We start from the raw sequence: 15,997 nt of genomic DNA on the forward strand, positions 1-15,997 counted from the left end.
CTGGTCGCCTTTACCCCCCCCCCCCCCAGAGTTTCCTCCAGGTACCCAGTTCTCCTCCACCGGGGATTGAACCTGGGTCTCGCATGGTAGTCAGACGCCCTAACGACTTACACTGATACTTGAAAATTCCAAAAATTGAAAGTTGTTCAAAATACTGATTTGTGTGAAAGTATTCCACTCTAATTATATGCATCGATTTACAAACATTTTTACCTTAAAATGGGGTGTAAGGGGCAACCTTCTACATAATACACCCTATTGGCAACCTCATTTCCACCTAATACACCCTGGACTGCATTTTGCAGACTAAGGTCTGGACCTACAGCCAGTATAATCTTCGTAGGACTGTTTGTGTTGTCCTTGTTTGTGCTGAGCGACCCTTTACAGCCTCAGCTTTTTACTGGTCAGAATATTTTTGTCCCTCACTACACTTGTGCTCTTCGTTATCTTTTAGATGCTGGACCCCGTATGTGATGGGTGCAAAATTTCCTAAGTTTTAAATTCAATCAATCAATTCTATCTTAAAATATTCAAGCATTACATCAGATTATTAAATTACATGTTATATTATTACAAAATTGATTTGTTTTTACACAAAACTGGTGCAGAATAAAAAGAAACTGACTCAGCGGAAGTGCCATGCAACATTTTTGCAGAGTCCGTGAAAGACGAAAATGCCGGAAAAGTATCAGCCGGTATCGGTAAATAAATTCCAACCGATACATTCCAATACTGATACATCGGCATCGGCTCAGCCCTACAATATGTAACGGCGATGACGTGAAATAAATGGTTGTTTTTCAAGATAGTTCTAGGAATTTCAGCTTGGGTTGCAATTAGTTCCTAATAACATATTCATTTAGAAAGGTTTCAAATCCAGTTTATACCCTATGTCATATTTTATCAATTATGTCCAATTTACCTAAATGTAATTTTACAATTGTGCATGTATATTAAGTTGTATAATTATTTTGCATTATCTTCAAGTCTCCCCAGGTGAAGTCTGTTGACGGCAACATGCAGTCGCAGCTGGAGTCCCTCAGCTTGCAGTCAGGAGAGATGGGTGCCGAAGCTTTCTGCCTCTGCATTAACCAAAATTCTGAGAATGGCATTTCAGCCGGAATGTATACAGTCAGATGGAAGAGGTAAGAAAACGTTGTGTTGTATAAATTCATCTCTGTATGTTAGGTATTTGTAACTTACGTTCACCCATAATTTTCTAATAATGCTAGTGAACCAAACACATGGGTCGCAACTAGTAGAGTAAGTTTGTACTGTGTACAAGCCTTGTTCATATTTTAGAAAATAGCCATAGTAAATAAATACAGAGAAACATAAGTAAGTACCCACTTTTCTGTGAAGATTTTGTTGTTGTTATTGTACTATTAATTTTGATGGCCACTGCCACCATCCTGTTGGAACTTGCTGTAATATTGCTTGCCATGCTTCTGCTGTTTTTAGTTTGTTGATTGCTGCTAGGTGTGCTGCCGTTGTCTGTCATTTCTTGCTGTAAACTACTGTACGACACAGATGCAGGCAGGCAGACAAAAACAGCACACCTAGCAGCAATCAACAAACTAATAACAGAAGCACGCCTGCCAATGTTACAGCAAGTTCCAACAAGGATGGTAGCAGTGGACCCTGAAATTAATAGAACAACAAAGAAAAGAGCTTCATGTTTTTTCTGTATTTGCAAGTGTTCTGCAAAAATTTTACTGTTCTGTTTTACAGACTGTAATGAATGGATTTGTATGTAAATACATATTTATGTATGAAGCTGAAATGAGTTTTTTTTTTGTGTTATCATTGCATATAGTGGCATGTAGACTCGAAAAATTCAGTTTTTATTTTTCATATTTTTACATATATTAGGTTTTGGCTCATATTTTATATATTTAAGTTATTTTTACTATTATTTCCTTACTTCTGAAAATTCTTGCGAATAACTGAAAAATTTTAAACACGCTTCCATTACTTCATGTGATATTGAACACAGTTTTAGTCAATATAAATTCATCTTAAGAGGCAACAGAAGGAATTTCACATTTGAATGCTTACATCAAAAATTTGATAATGTAAACACATTTTGTGTTGTTTTACAATTAATGTCAATGTAAGCATACTGTATTTCATGTAGCTCATGTAGTGTCTTGTTATTAAAAAGGTAATACCTTTTTTTTATAATCTTAAGTCCATATTAACTCCATATTTTAGTGAAACTAAATATGTATTTACATATTTAGCACATTTTTGCTAAATATAAATTCGTTCCCTGGTAATGACTGTCACTGTGTGTTGTGGCTACCTAGGAAAGACTGATGTCACATGCAGGCTTTAAGATTACACTCTTAGAGAATTTCAAAAATTGCAAGATGTAGTTTTCTGTGTGGGAAGGATGACGGGACCATGCTATTATTAGCTTTTTTTTTTTAATAGTAGTAACATTTCATTCACTGTTAATTTTTTGTTCCTTTCCTTCTTACTTGCTCTGTAATTTCCTGAATATTAGAGAAGAACATGAAAGATAAGTGATTTGAAATCAATTTTTTTCTGAAAAAGGAACAAGTTTGTAAGATTGTGGTACTTCTCCAGAACAGGATGACATGTTATTACTTATATATGTAACAGGAAAACCTCAAAAGTTGATCCAGGGTTGGTCACTAGCAGCAGTATTACGTTGCCGACGGTTCGGGTCGAAACAATCCCTCTGTACATGGAAATGAAACTCCCAGCTCATGGTTGGGTTCGGACTCCGATGACAGTATCATACCATGTTCACAATCGCACAACGCGTCTGATGGAATTGGAACTTACAATGGAGGCCAGTGACGCATTCATGTTTGCAGGTCATAAACAGGTATTGCATCTTTAATCATTTGCTAAGTTTTTAATGGTGTGTGTCTACTGTGTGCATCAAATTTGGGGCTGAGTTGATGACTTTTTTGTAGGTGGTTTTCTGAGAAATATCACAAGGAATAACAGCGGAAGTAATAGTAGTACGTCAAGGGCTTGTTTATCCAAATATGATGGGACTTTACCCATTTCATATAAATGACATTTTGGATATCAAAATACACTGTCACATGAACATAATAGCTCATTAGTGCTATAAACATACCGTCAGTGCTAGAACTAGTTTTACCATAGTTTAAGTGTAGTGAGTTGTAAATACAAAGTATGTCATACTAACATTCATGGCGGTCACAGTAAACACAGTTTTAATATTCTAGATGTTATGATCGATATTTTGATGTTGCTGCAAGATGCCATACATATCCTTTGTTAATGAAGGCAGTGGTCCTTTGAAATTAACTTGAAAAACCAATTAAATTTGCAACATGGAAATATGGAACATCACCCATACAGTACTAACATTAATCAAACCTTTTTCTATATTGATACACAGTGCTGAATATCATTATTGATAAAGTTGCAGTATATATTATGTGCAAGTTAAACTGCATGGAATTGCTTGTGTATATTGTTAAATATTGATTTTATGAGGAAAACTATTTTTGTTTATTTTTAAAATTTATTAAAAGTTGATTCATGCAAGTGTAATTTTGGTATAATACATTCATATTTGAAGATATTTTAAGTTTACTATGTAGACTGAATTGCACCTAAAAACAAAATTGTTTTAAAAGACTGTGTGAACAGCATACTTTGGACATAATCAAGATATACTTAATGTTCTGCTTCCCAGTACAGTAATGTCACATAAGTCCACTACAAATGCATTTTTTCTTTTGCTTTGTATTCAGCTTCATCTACGCATACTTCCAGAGTCAATACAAACCTTGACATACAATTTATATCCTCTGCTGTCCGGTTTGGTAGCTTTGCCAAGGCTACGTCTGACTGTTGTGGATGGCAGCGATGTTCCCATCCGACAGGCACAGCTGGGAGAACTCCTTGACCGTTCGCTGCCAACACATGTGTATGTTATGGTACGTACTTGTCTTGCGTTATTTTGAAACTGGAATAATTATTCCTATAGCTATTTGGAGGGAAGGGATACAGTTTTAACTTGCCTTCTGGTCAGATCCCGTAGCACTAAACTGATTTTACACTGTACAGAAAAACAGAAAGGTTAAGGAAGAATAGTAAGGAAGTAAAAGTAATTTCATTCCCTGTACGTTTCACCATCTATGAAGGTAATAAAGAAGAATAGATTTTAAAGTCATAACTCAAAATACTGTTCAATTTCACTTTTTAGACACATATGTAATAATTCCATGTAACTTGCTTAAAACACAATTTATTTATATGTATGGAATTATATATTTTTGTGAAGAGTGAGGGAATAGTTTTTTTTTAAAAAAAATAGCAAAACGTTTTATCATTTAGTCAAAACATGAAGTCTGAGGAAGCAATTCTGTTCTCTGTAAAACAATGCATTAGAGTATGAAAGTGTTTATTGAGCCATTTGGCAGTAATGTACTATCACTTGTGATAATAGTTAATCAAAAATAACATGAGTATGCGTAAAACCTGAATTTAGCAGAAAATATTAGGAATGGGACCGATTAATCGGTACTCCATCGGTATCGGCCGATATAGGCATATCAGTTTATTGGTAAAATTACAGATTATTTTACCGATCCGATATATCGATAAATATCTGATAAATTAGTGCAAAATTCTGCCATTTTCTTGTAATTTTTATGGATAATCTCCATGCCCTACTTTCTAAAAAAGTACTACGTACTTACTTACTGGTCGGCACTACAGTCCATGTACCTCCTGACTACCTCTCTCCATTCATCTCGATCCTCTGCTTTTCTTCTCCATCCTTTAACTCCTAATCTACTTAGGTCCTCTTCCACGTCCTCTATCCATCTTTTCCTGGGCCTACCTCTTCTCCTTCTCCCCTCCGGTTTTCCATTGAATATTTTCTTGACAACCCGTGCTTCTTCCATCCTCTGAACATGCCCAGCCCATGGTATTCTACCCTGTTTGATCTTCACTACAATATCTGGCTGATTAAACAATTCCTGTACTTCCATATTTGTTCTCATTCTCCATCCCTCTTTATCTCTTATGCTCCAAATATCCTTCTCAGTATTTTCCTTTCCCAACTTAACAACCAATCTTCCTCTCTTACCGACATCACCCAACTTTCTGAACCATACATTACTATGGGTCTTAATATTGTTATATATATTTTAATTTTTGTGTTCCTACTAACGTTCTTAGATTGAAACATATTTTGCAAAGAAAAATAGCATCGATTTCCACTTGTTATCTTCTGTATTTCTGTAGCTGTCTTGTTATCTGCTGTTATTGTTGAGCCCAAATATTTAAAGGCTTCCACTCTTTCATATTCTTTTTCCATTTACAGGAAAACCTCGTTAATACGATATTGGTTAATACAAAGTACCCTTTAATCTGAAGTTCTTCCCATTCCCCAGCCGATAAGATAGGATTTATAATGTATTTCAGTACGGTTAAATCGAAATACGGATAATTTTTAATACGAAGTTGTTTACAAGACCCTTCCACAAAACTGGTTTTGCTTAATTCAAAGTAGACGCCTGTGTAAGTCGACAAGGGAAGATCGAATGTAAAGAGAGCTTGGACGTTATTTTAACTTGACCTTGACATGTTTCCTTGGCCTAAGAGCTGCTGACAACTCGAGGGAAGCAGCCCGAAATGCCCGCTGGACATTGACAATCTTTGTCAATGTGCATGGGGGAGGGGGGTCAAGTTCTTTCCCCGCTGAATGTGCCACCTTGGAAATATTCACCAGTGCCAGATGAGAAATGCAAGATAAGATCGCACGAATGTTCCAAAATACAAGATGCGTGGTGCCTGGAAGTCTCACCAATCTGTCTAGCTCTGAGCTAGAGATACAGCAATTTCCTGTGAACGAGCAACTTTTGGCCTGGTAGCAGACAACTTCCGGTAACCACTTTCATTAAAAGCGTGTTCTTTGTGCCCTGTAGAACTTCATAAAAAAAGGGAAACTGTTACAGATAATCAAAGCCGCATAGGCCAACTAAAGAGCGTTGACATGTAGCAAAAGTTGACATCGATCTTACGTATGTTGCAACTCCAGTTTCCCAACTGCTTCATACGTTTCCCAACTGTGCCGGTCATAAAATTTGTTTTGTTGTCTGAGTGTTCATGCTCGTGTGCGCACACCGGCTCCTTTGGCATCTAAAAAAAAAGCAAACAGTTCTGAAAACCTTCTTTAAAACGAACAAAAACAGCATGATAAGTAAAAGAAAAGTGACCCCCTTCCTTCTCCTACAACAGCTCATTATCCGCCACTGGTGTGCATGGTAATGTGAATTTTCACACTGCTGATAAAAGTTGGTCTTCGACAACTGCGTTATCTTTAAAATGCCTATGATTTCCCTTCTGCCACCTGCTGCTCTAACTTCCAGCGGGTCTCAGTGTTTTTACGCTGCAGCTGGCGCCAGTGTTTAGTCTAGCGTCTGGAAACCTCTGGCTTGCTGATAACTGCAATGACTCATCCAGTGGGAAGGAATAAGCTTCATTGCTTCATTGTTTTGAATCTCGCAAAGCCATATAATCCCCGCTTTTCTTCAGAACAATTAGCATGCTGCTGTTAAAAAAAAAAAACCAATGCTCAATGTAGGAATACGAGAGGAAAAGTTTTGGCGGAGCGAGTGTTTCACCTCCAGAATACTCCTCAAACCTACAATAAATTGTCGATTAATCTGAAAATACTCAAGTTTCGTAAAACTTGTTTTTAGTTCATTTTATACTGCAGAACTAAGCGGGACTAAACATACAGTTTAAAGTGGGATCCAAACCAGAGTGATTATCGAGTGCGGCACTGTTTAATGTGGCCTAGGATGCACATTGGGTGCAAACATCGCAAGTTGTGTGTTTACTTTTTCAGAGTGGATTACAATGCAAGTTGAGGAAGAGTTTGGACTGCTCCCTGAAAAAGGGGAGGGGGCGAATATGAAGTTAACTGAAGCAAATAATACGTGACTTTTTTTTACGATGTGTTTTAGACAGCCGAAACAGAATGAAATTTACATGCCCGATTTTTTTGTTTTGTTTTGTGCCAGGGAAAGGTTGTGTTCTCTCCCAAGAGAATCTTCTCTTACCAGTTAATCCTGTAACAGACAATGTTCTAGTACATAAAATCCAATATTCATTCTGTCCGATTATATCCCGTCTCTTGCTCGCGTGTGACTATTGTCAAGATTCACTTCTTGCAATAAACGAGATTGTTTTCTTTTCCGTAGGTCTCCCTGCAAACGGGTTTCTTATGAACTAAAATTGTAAAAATTTTGTGGAAGAGCAACAATTTTGCACAATTAAAAGAAAATACCGTTTTTTATAAGACTTTTTGCCACAACATGCATCCCGTGCATAACCGGTTGTATAACTAGGCAGGATAAATGGTGTTAACCGACTCCTTGTAATCTTTGTGTCCACGTTAAGCTCCGTGTTCTCATTTTGTGTAACATTTTTTACACTTCCTTTAAAACGTACAATATTATTATATAGTACATATAAAGCTTATTTTCTGAGCTACCACCAAGTATAAAATATCCTTTGTGAGGCTAATTTATACTCTACTTTATTTACACCTGAAAACAGGCACCATCTTGAAAAGTTTGGATAACTCGAAGTCGTTTAATACGAAGTTGACATTTTTTGGTCCCTTGAACTTCGTATTAACGAGGTTTTCCTGTATTCTTATGTAAGGTTCTCTTCTGCCTCTTTCTGGATCTCCCATCTTCATATATTTGGTTTTATTTGTGTTCACTTCCAGTCCTACTTCTTGTGCTTTCTCTTCTAACACTTGATAACTCTCTTCCATAAAAGTAAATGTCCTAAATATGCAGCTTCTTTTGCACTGCAGTCACCTTGAAAAACACATTTATTAAGGTCAATGAACCTTTCAGGTTCTTCAAGGACCATTTCTAATTTTATATCGGATCGGTTATCGGTATTGGTAAATTTTATATTGGTACTTTATCGGTGTCGGCCAAAATTTCATATCGGCCCATCTCTATAAAATATTCATTCCATTATTTCTAAGTTTGACTTTTACAAGTCTCTGTATAATTTATGCTTTCAGCCTCAAGCAAAAGGAAAACCTCCAGCAATTGCAGTTGTATCCTGATTACATGGTGTGGCTACTAGACAGTGGACATTCCACAGTTGTTTATGTACATATTTTGTAAATGTATTTGTTTCTGTAATTCATTTGAGAAAGTTGTCCAATTATGTGTATAAGTTGTTAATAAATAATTAACAAGATAATTTGCTGGATGCAAATGGTTGCCATTTTGTATTTATTTTAGCAGTTCGAGCTTCTTCCAGCCTTTCAATGTGGTCAGTCTAGGCTATCCTTCTGGATTTTATCTTGTCTCACTACATTTCTTTGTTGTATCGATATTTGAAGTTCACTATTAGTTTTCTGTATATATGGTTCTTCAATCCTCTCATTCTTCCCGCACCGTGGCCATACAATCTACGGCACGGCATCAAGCTTTGGGCTCTGGCTATAGGATTCTGAAGGTCCGAGTCTCGTGGGGAAAGCGTAACAACTTTTCTACTGAGATTTCGACCTGTGTATGGGACCAGTGGCCATCCATCATCATGAGAAAATGGGCGAGTTACGAATAGTAGTGTAACCCAGTCACCGAAACCTACAACGGCAACTCTGTGTTTGTCATGCTGACCACACATCACCCCATAACTGGTTGGATGGTCTCCCACTTCTTCGGCAGGTGGGAGTGAGGCCGGCAGTCGGTAGGTAGACCTTGGCCTTCACATGTTGTTATTAATATTCACCTTATTCGATCCAAATATCTTCAAAAGAGAAAATTGAAAATTTAAATGATATATTCATTGTGTCTTAGAAATGTAGTGACTTATGTAAAATTACATTTAAAAACAGGGTATGTGAATTGTTAATGTTAATAGGAAAAATAAGAGATGTGCAGCCAAGGAAATTCAATATCTGGGCCTTCGCAACAGGTTAATTGTAACATTATCATCTTGTAATCAAGGTGTGTCAGGTTTGATACCCAGTGGTAGCCAATAGTGGTTTGGACCCAACTTTAAACTGTAGGCCCAGTACTGGTTAGAATCCCTGTATAAAGTAGACTTTAAACAAAAAAAAAACTTGTCAAGGTCATCTGGGTCAGAAAACTGCTTCACCAATAAAAAGTGAACAAACAAAAATAGTAATAGAGAATAGTGTGTCAATTTGGAAAAGGAAGTGCAAGCATTGAAGATTCTCCAGTTACGCAGGTGATAGAATAGCTTGTGACGGAGGGGCTAAAGGTGAAAAATAAACAACAAAGGTGCCTCTCACAAGTAAAATTACTTACTCTCACTCAGTCCAAGTTTTAAACCAGAAGGACCCTTTTTGAGAGACAAAAATGTAAGAGTTCTTTAGTTAATACAAAGTATTAAAAAAGCCAAAATAATATTTTTTTTGCCTGTACCATTCCCTACAATGAAATACACACTAGTATACTTAGGGCAACCCTAAGCACTAAGGTAAATATATTTTTCCAAGTTTTTATGTCCCTGCCACACAGTAGAGATGAGGTTAGTGATCGTGGGAATTTATCTGACAATGCACTTGCACGAGGCAGCTCTGGGATGCACTCAGTCTCTAATTATTTGGTATGAGAGAGGTGAAGGTGTCTGACCATGTTATCACATCATCTGTACTATGGCCAATATTGGAAAACTGTGGCACCCTTCAATAAACGAGGATAGCTTTACCTTTTATATGCACTTTATGAGAATTCTGATCTCCGTAGACTTTTAGTGTATTTCTGCAACTATCATTACCTACATCCTGATGCTGAATTTCATATCATGCAATAATAAGTCTTGTCAACTTTTATCAACATGGATTAAACTGAATGTCCTAACCAAGGTGATTCCAATAATTCTTCTAAACGTGGCAAATATCGATCAGTACATACATTTGTTTGGGATATTCAAGGTTAACTAAAACAAAATGTGATATATTTGAGTTTCTGTGATCTTTTGTGTTCTACATAATATTGCTCTGGATTTTTTTTTCTGAATTGCATTATGAGTATTTACTGTACCAGGTACATTTTTTGTACCACTATGCTGCATGAGCATTGTTGATTTTTGGACAAGAAAAATAAGTTTTAAGAATATGTACATAAATAAAAAATATATACATATTAAACATTGGAGACAATGTAATGTACATGTTTATTGTACATTCTTACTATTACTATACTGTAATGAAACAATACATCTTCACTTACAAGTAGTAACCATTTGTGTGTCCAGGAGGAGCGTGTAAGACCGACTATTGCCGCTTATGAATATCCTGAGCATGCCATTGGCTCTGATGATGATTGACCATAAGCCCAATAACAAAATGAAATTAGCAGAACTATAAATATTTAACCCTGCGTTGGCTGTGCTTAGTCTCTAGTTCTAGGTGTGTGGTTTTAATGTCGTCATTTATCAACGATTGTTTTGTCAACACACTGCCTCTGTCTAGCTAAGTTTCTAACCTTCCTTCTCTACACCATGGTTTTGTTTTCAGTGTTAGTCAGATCTTCGAACCTCTATGAGGTGTTCGTTGAAGCCCCTTCCTGTATTGAGTCCATTACCAACTATAGGCTTACCTAGTTTTCACTGAAAATCTGGTCTGCTGTTCCATGTCCGACTAACGACGAGTGCCTTTTTATAGTTTTATAGAATTCAATTTTTATAGATTTATAGAATCTCATTTGTTGGAAGAAAGGATCTAATCATAATAATCGAGGTTTTGGCATTGTAGACAATTAATTGAACATATGTTAAGAACCTGGTGTCTGGCACCATGCCTGACCATCAACGTAATTTTCTCACGCAACACACAAAGGGTTAAAGTTCTTCTTATAAACCTATGTTGGAATGCAAGTGTACATTTTGTGTTTTTGATCCGCCAGACCACTAGTTGAACAGTTCAACTGGTATGAGAAAATTTTAGATTGAGAATTATTTTGAATTTTGATCAAGGTGTCAGAATTTTTAAATGTCTCTAATATATTTCAAAAATCTCCAGGAGCCACTTACTCTAGATATAGAAGCATGCCTCAGAACACTTGAGAAAATTCATAACTTGTAAATAACCAGATTGGATATCTGACCATGTCATTTCACTAGTGGTACACAATTTTCACCACATTGGCCCTGTCTGAAAGGTACAAAGTACAGTCACCTAGTACAGTTCGAAAGCACCAAGTACACAAGTGCATAGCTTGTTGCTGACTAGGTCACGTGATTTCCACACTTGTTCATTTGTTTAAAATCACTGAGGTATGGTCCAGCAAGTTGTTGGTTCAAGTTCTAATGTCTGGAAATGTATGCAAGAACATTTGAAAATGCTATGTGATTTGCAATTAGTGGAAGGATGCTTATGTAAATAATCCTAACTGGTTGGGGGAGGATGCATCATTAAAATTTTGTTGGCATCACCCCACTTTGAACACAGCTCGGAAGGGGTTCAGGTTTTTATCTCAGCATAATATAATAATGTCCTTGAATATTTTTCTTAAGATTCATATTGAGGATTCCTGTGATGCAATCAGAGCTCTAAGTGCGGACCTCCATGGCAGGGTGGTTAGCACTGCACACGTATTATGCTAAGGGTACTGGATTTGAATCCTGGCATGGGCATGACTGTTGTTTGTATGTCCCTTCATTAATTTCATCATATCATCACTCATCCTCAATTTCGCAATTAGCCAAAGTGGCAGAAAAGCGAAGTAAAATAAACCAAATCAATCAGTGCTCAAAGTCAAATTGATGAAGGTTGGTATACCCAGCTAGAAAGATTTTTATGCAAAGCATTCCACTGGATGATTCATGGTCACCATGGTAATCATACAGGAGCATTCCTCCAGTTATCCTCCAAGTTTGAGCAAACTCCTTTTCTCCACCTTTCCCAAATACCAATTTCTACTTCAAAGGATGTGACTACGGTGACCAGCTCTACTACTTCTTCTCAGAGAACCAAACCCAATAAGCCTAAGCTAATGACCACAGATTATTTACAACCCCAAAAAGCAACCAGCCAATGGCAAAGCTTGAAACAGTTGTAGCAGCAATCACTACTCCCCCCCCCCCATTATCATTGTTTTTCTGGTTAAATACCCATTTGGGGGACAAGACAAACCATGGAAGTTAAGTCGATTCTCGATTTCACTTGTTCGATAATCGATATTGGGTAGTTCGAGACGGGTCTTCCTTATCGCACTACACTGGACAAACCTTGCATTCTAGATCTAACGTCACCGGAGAATGATTTATGGCCGCGTCTGCTGCCACGCACATGTCAGCAGCAGGGTTGGCATGTTTAAAACACACAGCTTTTTTTTACAAATGTTTTAAACGTTTAAAACAATATGTTTTAAACATGTTTTTTTACAAGTGTTTGAAACACATTTTGGTGGTTGATATTTTATAGTCTGTGATAATGTTTTTGTTCGGCAACTCTGTTTTTCATCGAATCTGCAACCTTATGTTCTGACGTCACGGGAGAAAGCTTTTTAATTTTAGGCTAAATGCCTACGTTCTTAGGTTAGGCAGGCTAGCTATGTACACACAAGGTAGTAAAATTGTTGTGCGACAAGAAAGACCCGTGCTTAGTAAAGCACCTATCACACGGAACTAGATTTCTAGTAGGAATGCCCGAGTGTTACTCCAGCAATGTATAACGTATACAGCATGAAAGGCACGTTGAGTTACACCATCTATGCTGAGTGCGCGGTGTTTACATTTAAAACAACTAAGATATTCTTCCATAAAGTATGTATTTAAGCAGCGCCATTGTTCTGTATCTAATAACATTTTATACGAAACGTTATTCCTCTCGGTTGGAAAGCTATCGGCTTTTAAAAATGTGAACTGATACATTGTTTACATCTCACGCGGCCGCCATTACAACTTCCCTCGTATGGGAACAAAAGTCTATCGACAAGTACGCTGATAAGTATCGTGTGAGGTGAAAATTAGCAAATTGGTAGCCAGTCCAGCGCCAACTAGGGCATACCTACTGGAAATCCAGTTCCGTGTGATGCGGGCTTTATTCCATAATATTTATTTTCTTGAAATTTAGATGAATATGAATCCTAACCTACTTCAGTAGTGGTGGGGGGAAAAGGGGGTCTATTACCCCCAACTTTTGTCCCTGCAGTAGAGTTGTGCGGGATCCCGAAAAGTCGGAACCGGGATCGGGAAAGAAAATTCCCGTCCCGATCCCGACTTCGGGAAATGACTTCCCGACTTTTCAGGATCCCAAGCAGTCGGGAAATACAGAATGGGCATTTTAAAACGTCGTCAATTCTCAACGTTTTCTGCATTCTAAATGTCTGGAACTTATGGGAAATTGTTAGTTTTAGTACCAGAAGTGCAAAAACAATCATTTAAGATGGAAATTACGTGTAGAATTCGAGATTTCAAGAGCTTTGGGAAATTTCGAACACATGCTGTCCCGAAAATTTCCCGACTTTGTCGGGAATTTGAGAATTTTTCCCGTCCCGAATGTCGGGATTTAAAGAATTTCCCGTCCCGACCCAAAAAATTCTGTCCCGCACACCGCTACCCTGCAGTATGGTAAACCTTATCTCCAAAGGGAAATCAACTGTCCTTGTCGCCACTGTAGCAGGCACGTATCCAGAAGGGGGCTCAAGCCTTCTCCGAAATGTTTCGGTTTACACTAGATAAAATGAGATTTTTGGCTTATGTGTGTGAAATAAAATATTGTGATTATAATTTGAGGAGAGATATAATTATCGAAGAAAGGCGGAGAATGTTCTAGAACCCTGAGGGATAACCCTGTTATTGATGATATTATAAATTCGAGACGAGACGAGATTGATCATGTGTCCCGAGACAAACGAATATTTTCGAGACGAGACGAGACAGCATTTCACAGCATTTCCGCGAGACGAGACAGGCCAAAGTCTCGTCTCGTGGGCAACACTAATAGGAGGTGAAGTCGAACTACTGGCAGTATTAACAAAACATTTTATGTGCGGAACATTCCAGAATATAATGTGGATCAGTAGCGTACGCAGGATTTCATCAAGGGGGGTGTTATTTCTAAAACTTTATTCCAAATTCAGATTACCATTGTTTTATTATACTTTAATTAAATAATAATAATCACAATTAATTAATAATACTTATAATTAATTAATTAGCTGAATTAATACTAATAATACTACTAATACCACCACTACTACTACTATTAAGTAGTAGAGATCTACATAAATATAGTATTTATGAAAACAATAGAACGAAATTACTTCTAGTCATTCGATTTTTATCAAATCCTGGGAGCATTTTTTTGTTTCTTTGTTACGAAATAATTGTCTGGTCAACGAGGTGAGACATTTCAAGGGTGAAGAAGATCCATAAATACAAGAAAATATAATAAAACAAATTGAAATAATCAAAGTATGGAACTCATCAAAGGAGCTGCGGTGGTCTGGTCGGTAGAGCATCTAACAATCACGCGGGAGATCCGGATTCGATTCCCGAAATTGGTTGGAATTTTTCCGGCTTTTTCCCCGCATAAATGTCCCCGACAATTCACATCTCGATTATCTCGCTGTTCTTACCAACAAAACATTTTACAATAATTAAGCTTATTGTCGTTTGAATAATTGTCTCATCCACAAGGTGAGACATTTTAAAGGGAGACATTCAAACGAGCTGCGGTAAACAATATAATGGGAAGGCGAATTGGTGACTGTATTCTTGTCCGCCTAGCCTTTGTCTATACATACATTAGCCTCTTACAACGTACCAATAACTTTATTTAGTTAATTTTCATTGTTCAAAAAAAAATACATGTTCGTTAAACACTGGCGTACGTAGAGGGATGGCCGATGGTGTTCCAGCCCCTACCAAAATTTTGAGAAAATCAGAATTTTCAAATAAAAATCCGTTAAGAACTTTAAAAAATCAAAATGTGTAAATGCGAAACCTCTTTTAAAGTGAATCCCTATTACCATTTTTGTCTTTGAATACAATTTTAATAGACTGAAAAGCTCCAAAAATACGAAATATTTTATTATGCATCCTGCCCTCCAAAACGAAGCCATGTGCTATCCACATTTACTATTCCAGCCCCTTCCGAAAAAAAATCCTGCGTACGCCAGTGTATTGAACATTGTTGCAACTGAGATACAAAACAAGTTTTTCCCCTCTTTTAAATCATAGTTACCCTAACCTAACCTCATAAACTCGTGTTTATTTTCAAGGCATCACTTTGAAGACGCGTGTGTTTGGAATGCTGTGTTTTTTTCCATGCTGCATGGAAATAATAATTCAAATTATTATTATTATTATTATTATTAGTAGTAGTAGTAGTAGTAGAAGTAATATTACTGTCCCAGATCTTTGACTGTGAAAAATTGGCCATTTAATTTTTTTCCACAGCATTTTTCATAATATTTCACAAGCTCAAGGGGGGGGTTTAAACCCCGTAACCCCCCCCCCTTGCGTACGCCACTGATGTGGATATAAATACGTGGATTCAATTTCACGGTTGGTCTGTACAACAGAATCATTCAATAAGACTGCAGGAGTAAGTGTGACAGTCGATTAGTGATCAGTCAGTGCCCATTGACAGTTTTATAAGATTTAGAGATTCTGGGGGGAGGGTGAGGACTAGTGACACATTTTGCTGGAAAGTGCTGAAGTCTACTGCTAGTACCAGTTCGGGTCCAAAGCTGAAGACATTGCCGACAGTGGAGCCTCAGTGTAGTGCTAGTTTCGGGTCATGAGTCAAAGAGATCGAAGGTCTGTAAAGTGAATATTTCAGCAGTAATGGGCATTGGAGCATCATTTTTAAAAAAAATAAGGAATAAGCTGCACAGATCGACTGAAAATCTAAGTTTTGAGTGACGATTTATTAGTGACCGGATCAAGTTTCGTGTATGCAGTCCGATAGTTTCATGGGTTTGGACTTTTAAGTCAATTGTTTTAGAAACACACTCAA

The 15,997-nt window shown here is 37.2% G+C and overlaps 1 protein-coding gene across 2 annotated transcripts in view; it reads left to right on the forward strand.

Annotated features, from left to right (window-relative positions):
* The window catches only part of gry (trafficking protein particle complex subunit 11 gry), a 70,115-nt gene extending 61,851 nt beyond the window's left edge, over positions 1–8,264 (forward strand). For both annotated transcript variants that reach the window (XM_083128393.1, XM_083128394.1), the window contains exons 18-21: positions 988–1,145; positions 2,629–2,857; positions 3,765–3,950; positions 8,072–8,264. In XM_083128393.1, the coding sequence (XP_082984519.1) occupies positions 988–1,145; positions 2,629–2,857; positions 3,765–3,950; positions 8,072–8,116 (618 nt within the window). In that variant the 3' untranslated portion in view covers positions 8,117–8,264. The remainder of the gene's footprint in view (positions 1–987; positions 1,146–2,628; positions 2,858–3,764; positions 3,951–8,071) is intronic.
* Positions 8,265–15,997: the final 7,733 nt, after the last annotated feature.

This window comes from Lepisma saccharinum, chromosome 9 (assembly GCF_977018435.1).
Source record: "Lepisma saccharinum chromosome 9, izLepSacc3.1, whole genome shotgun sequence".
In the NCBI taxonomy this organism is placed as follows: domain Eukaryota; kingdom Metazoa; phylum Arthropoda; class Insecta; order Zygentoma; family Lepismatidae; genus Lepisma; species Lepisma saccharinum.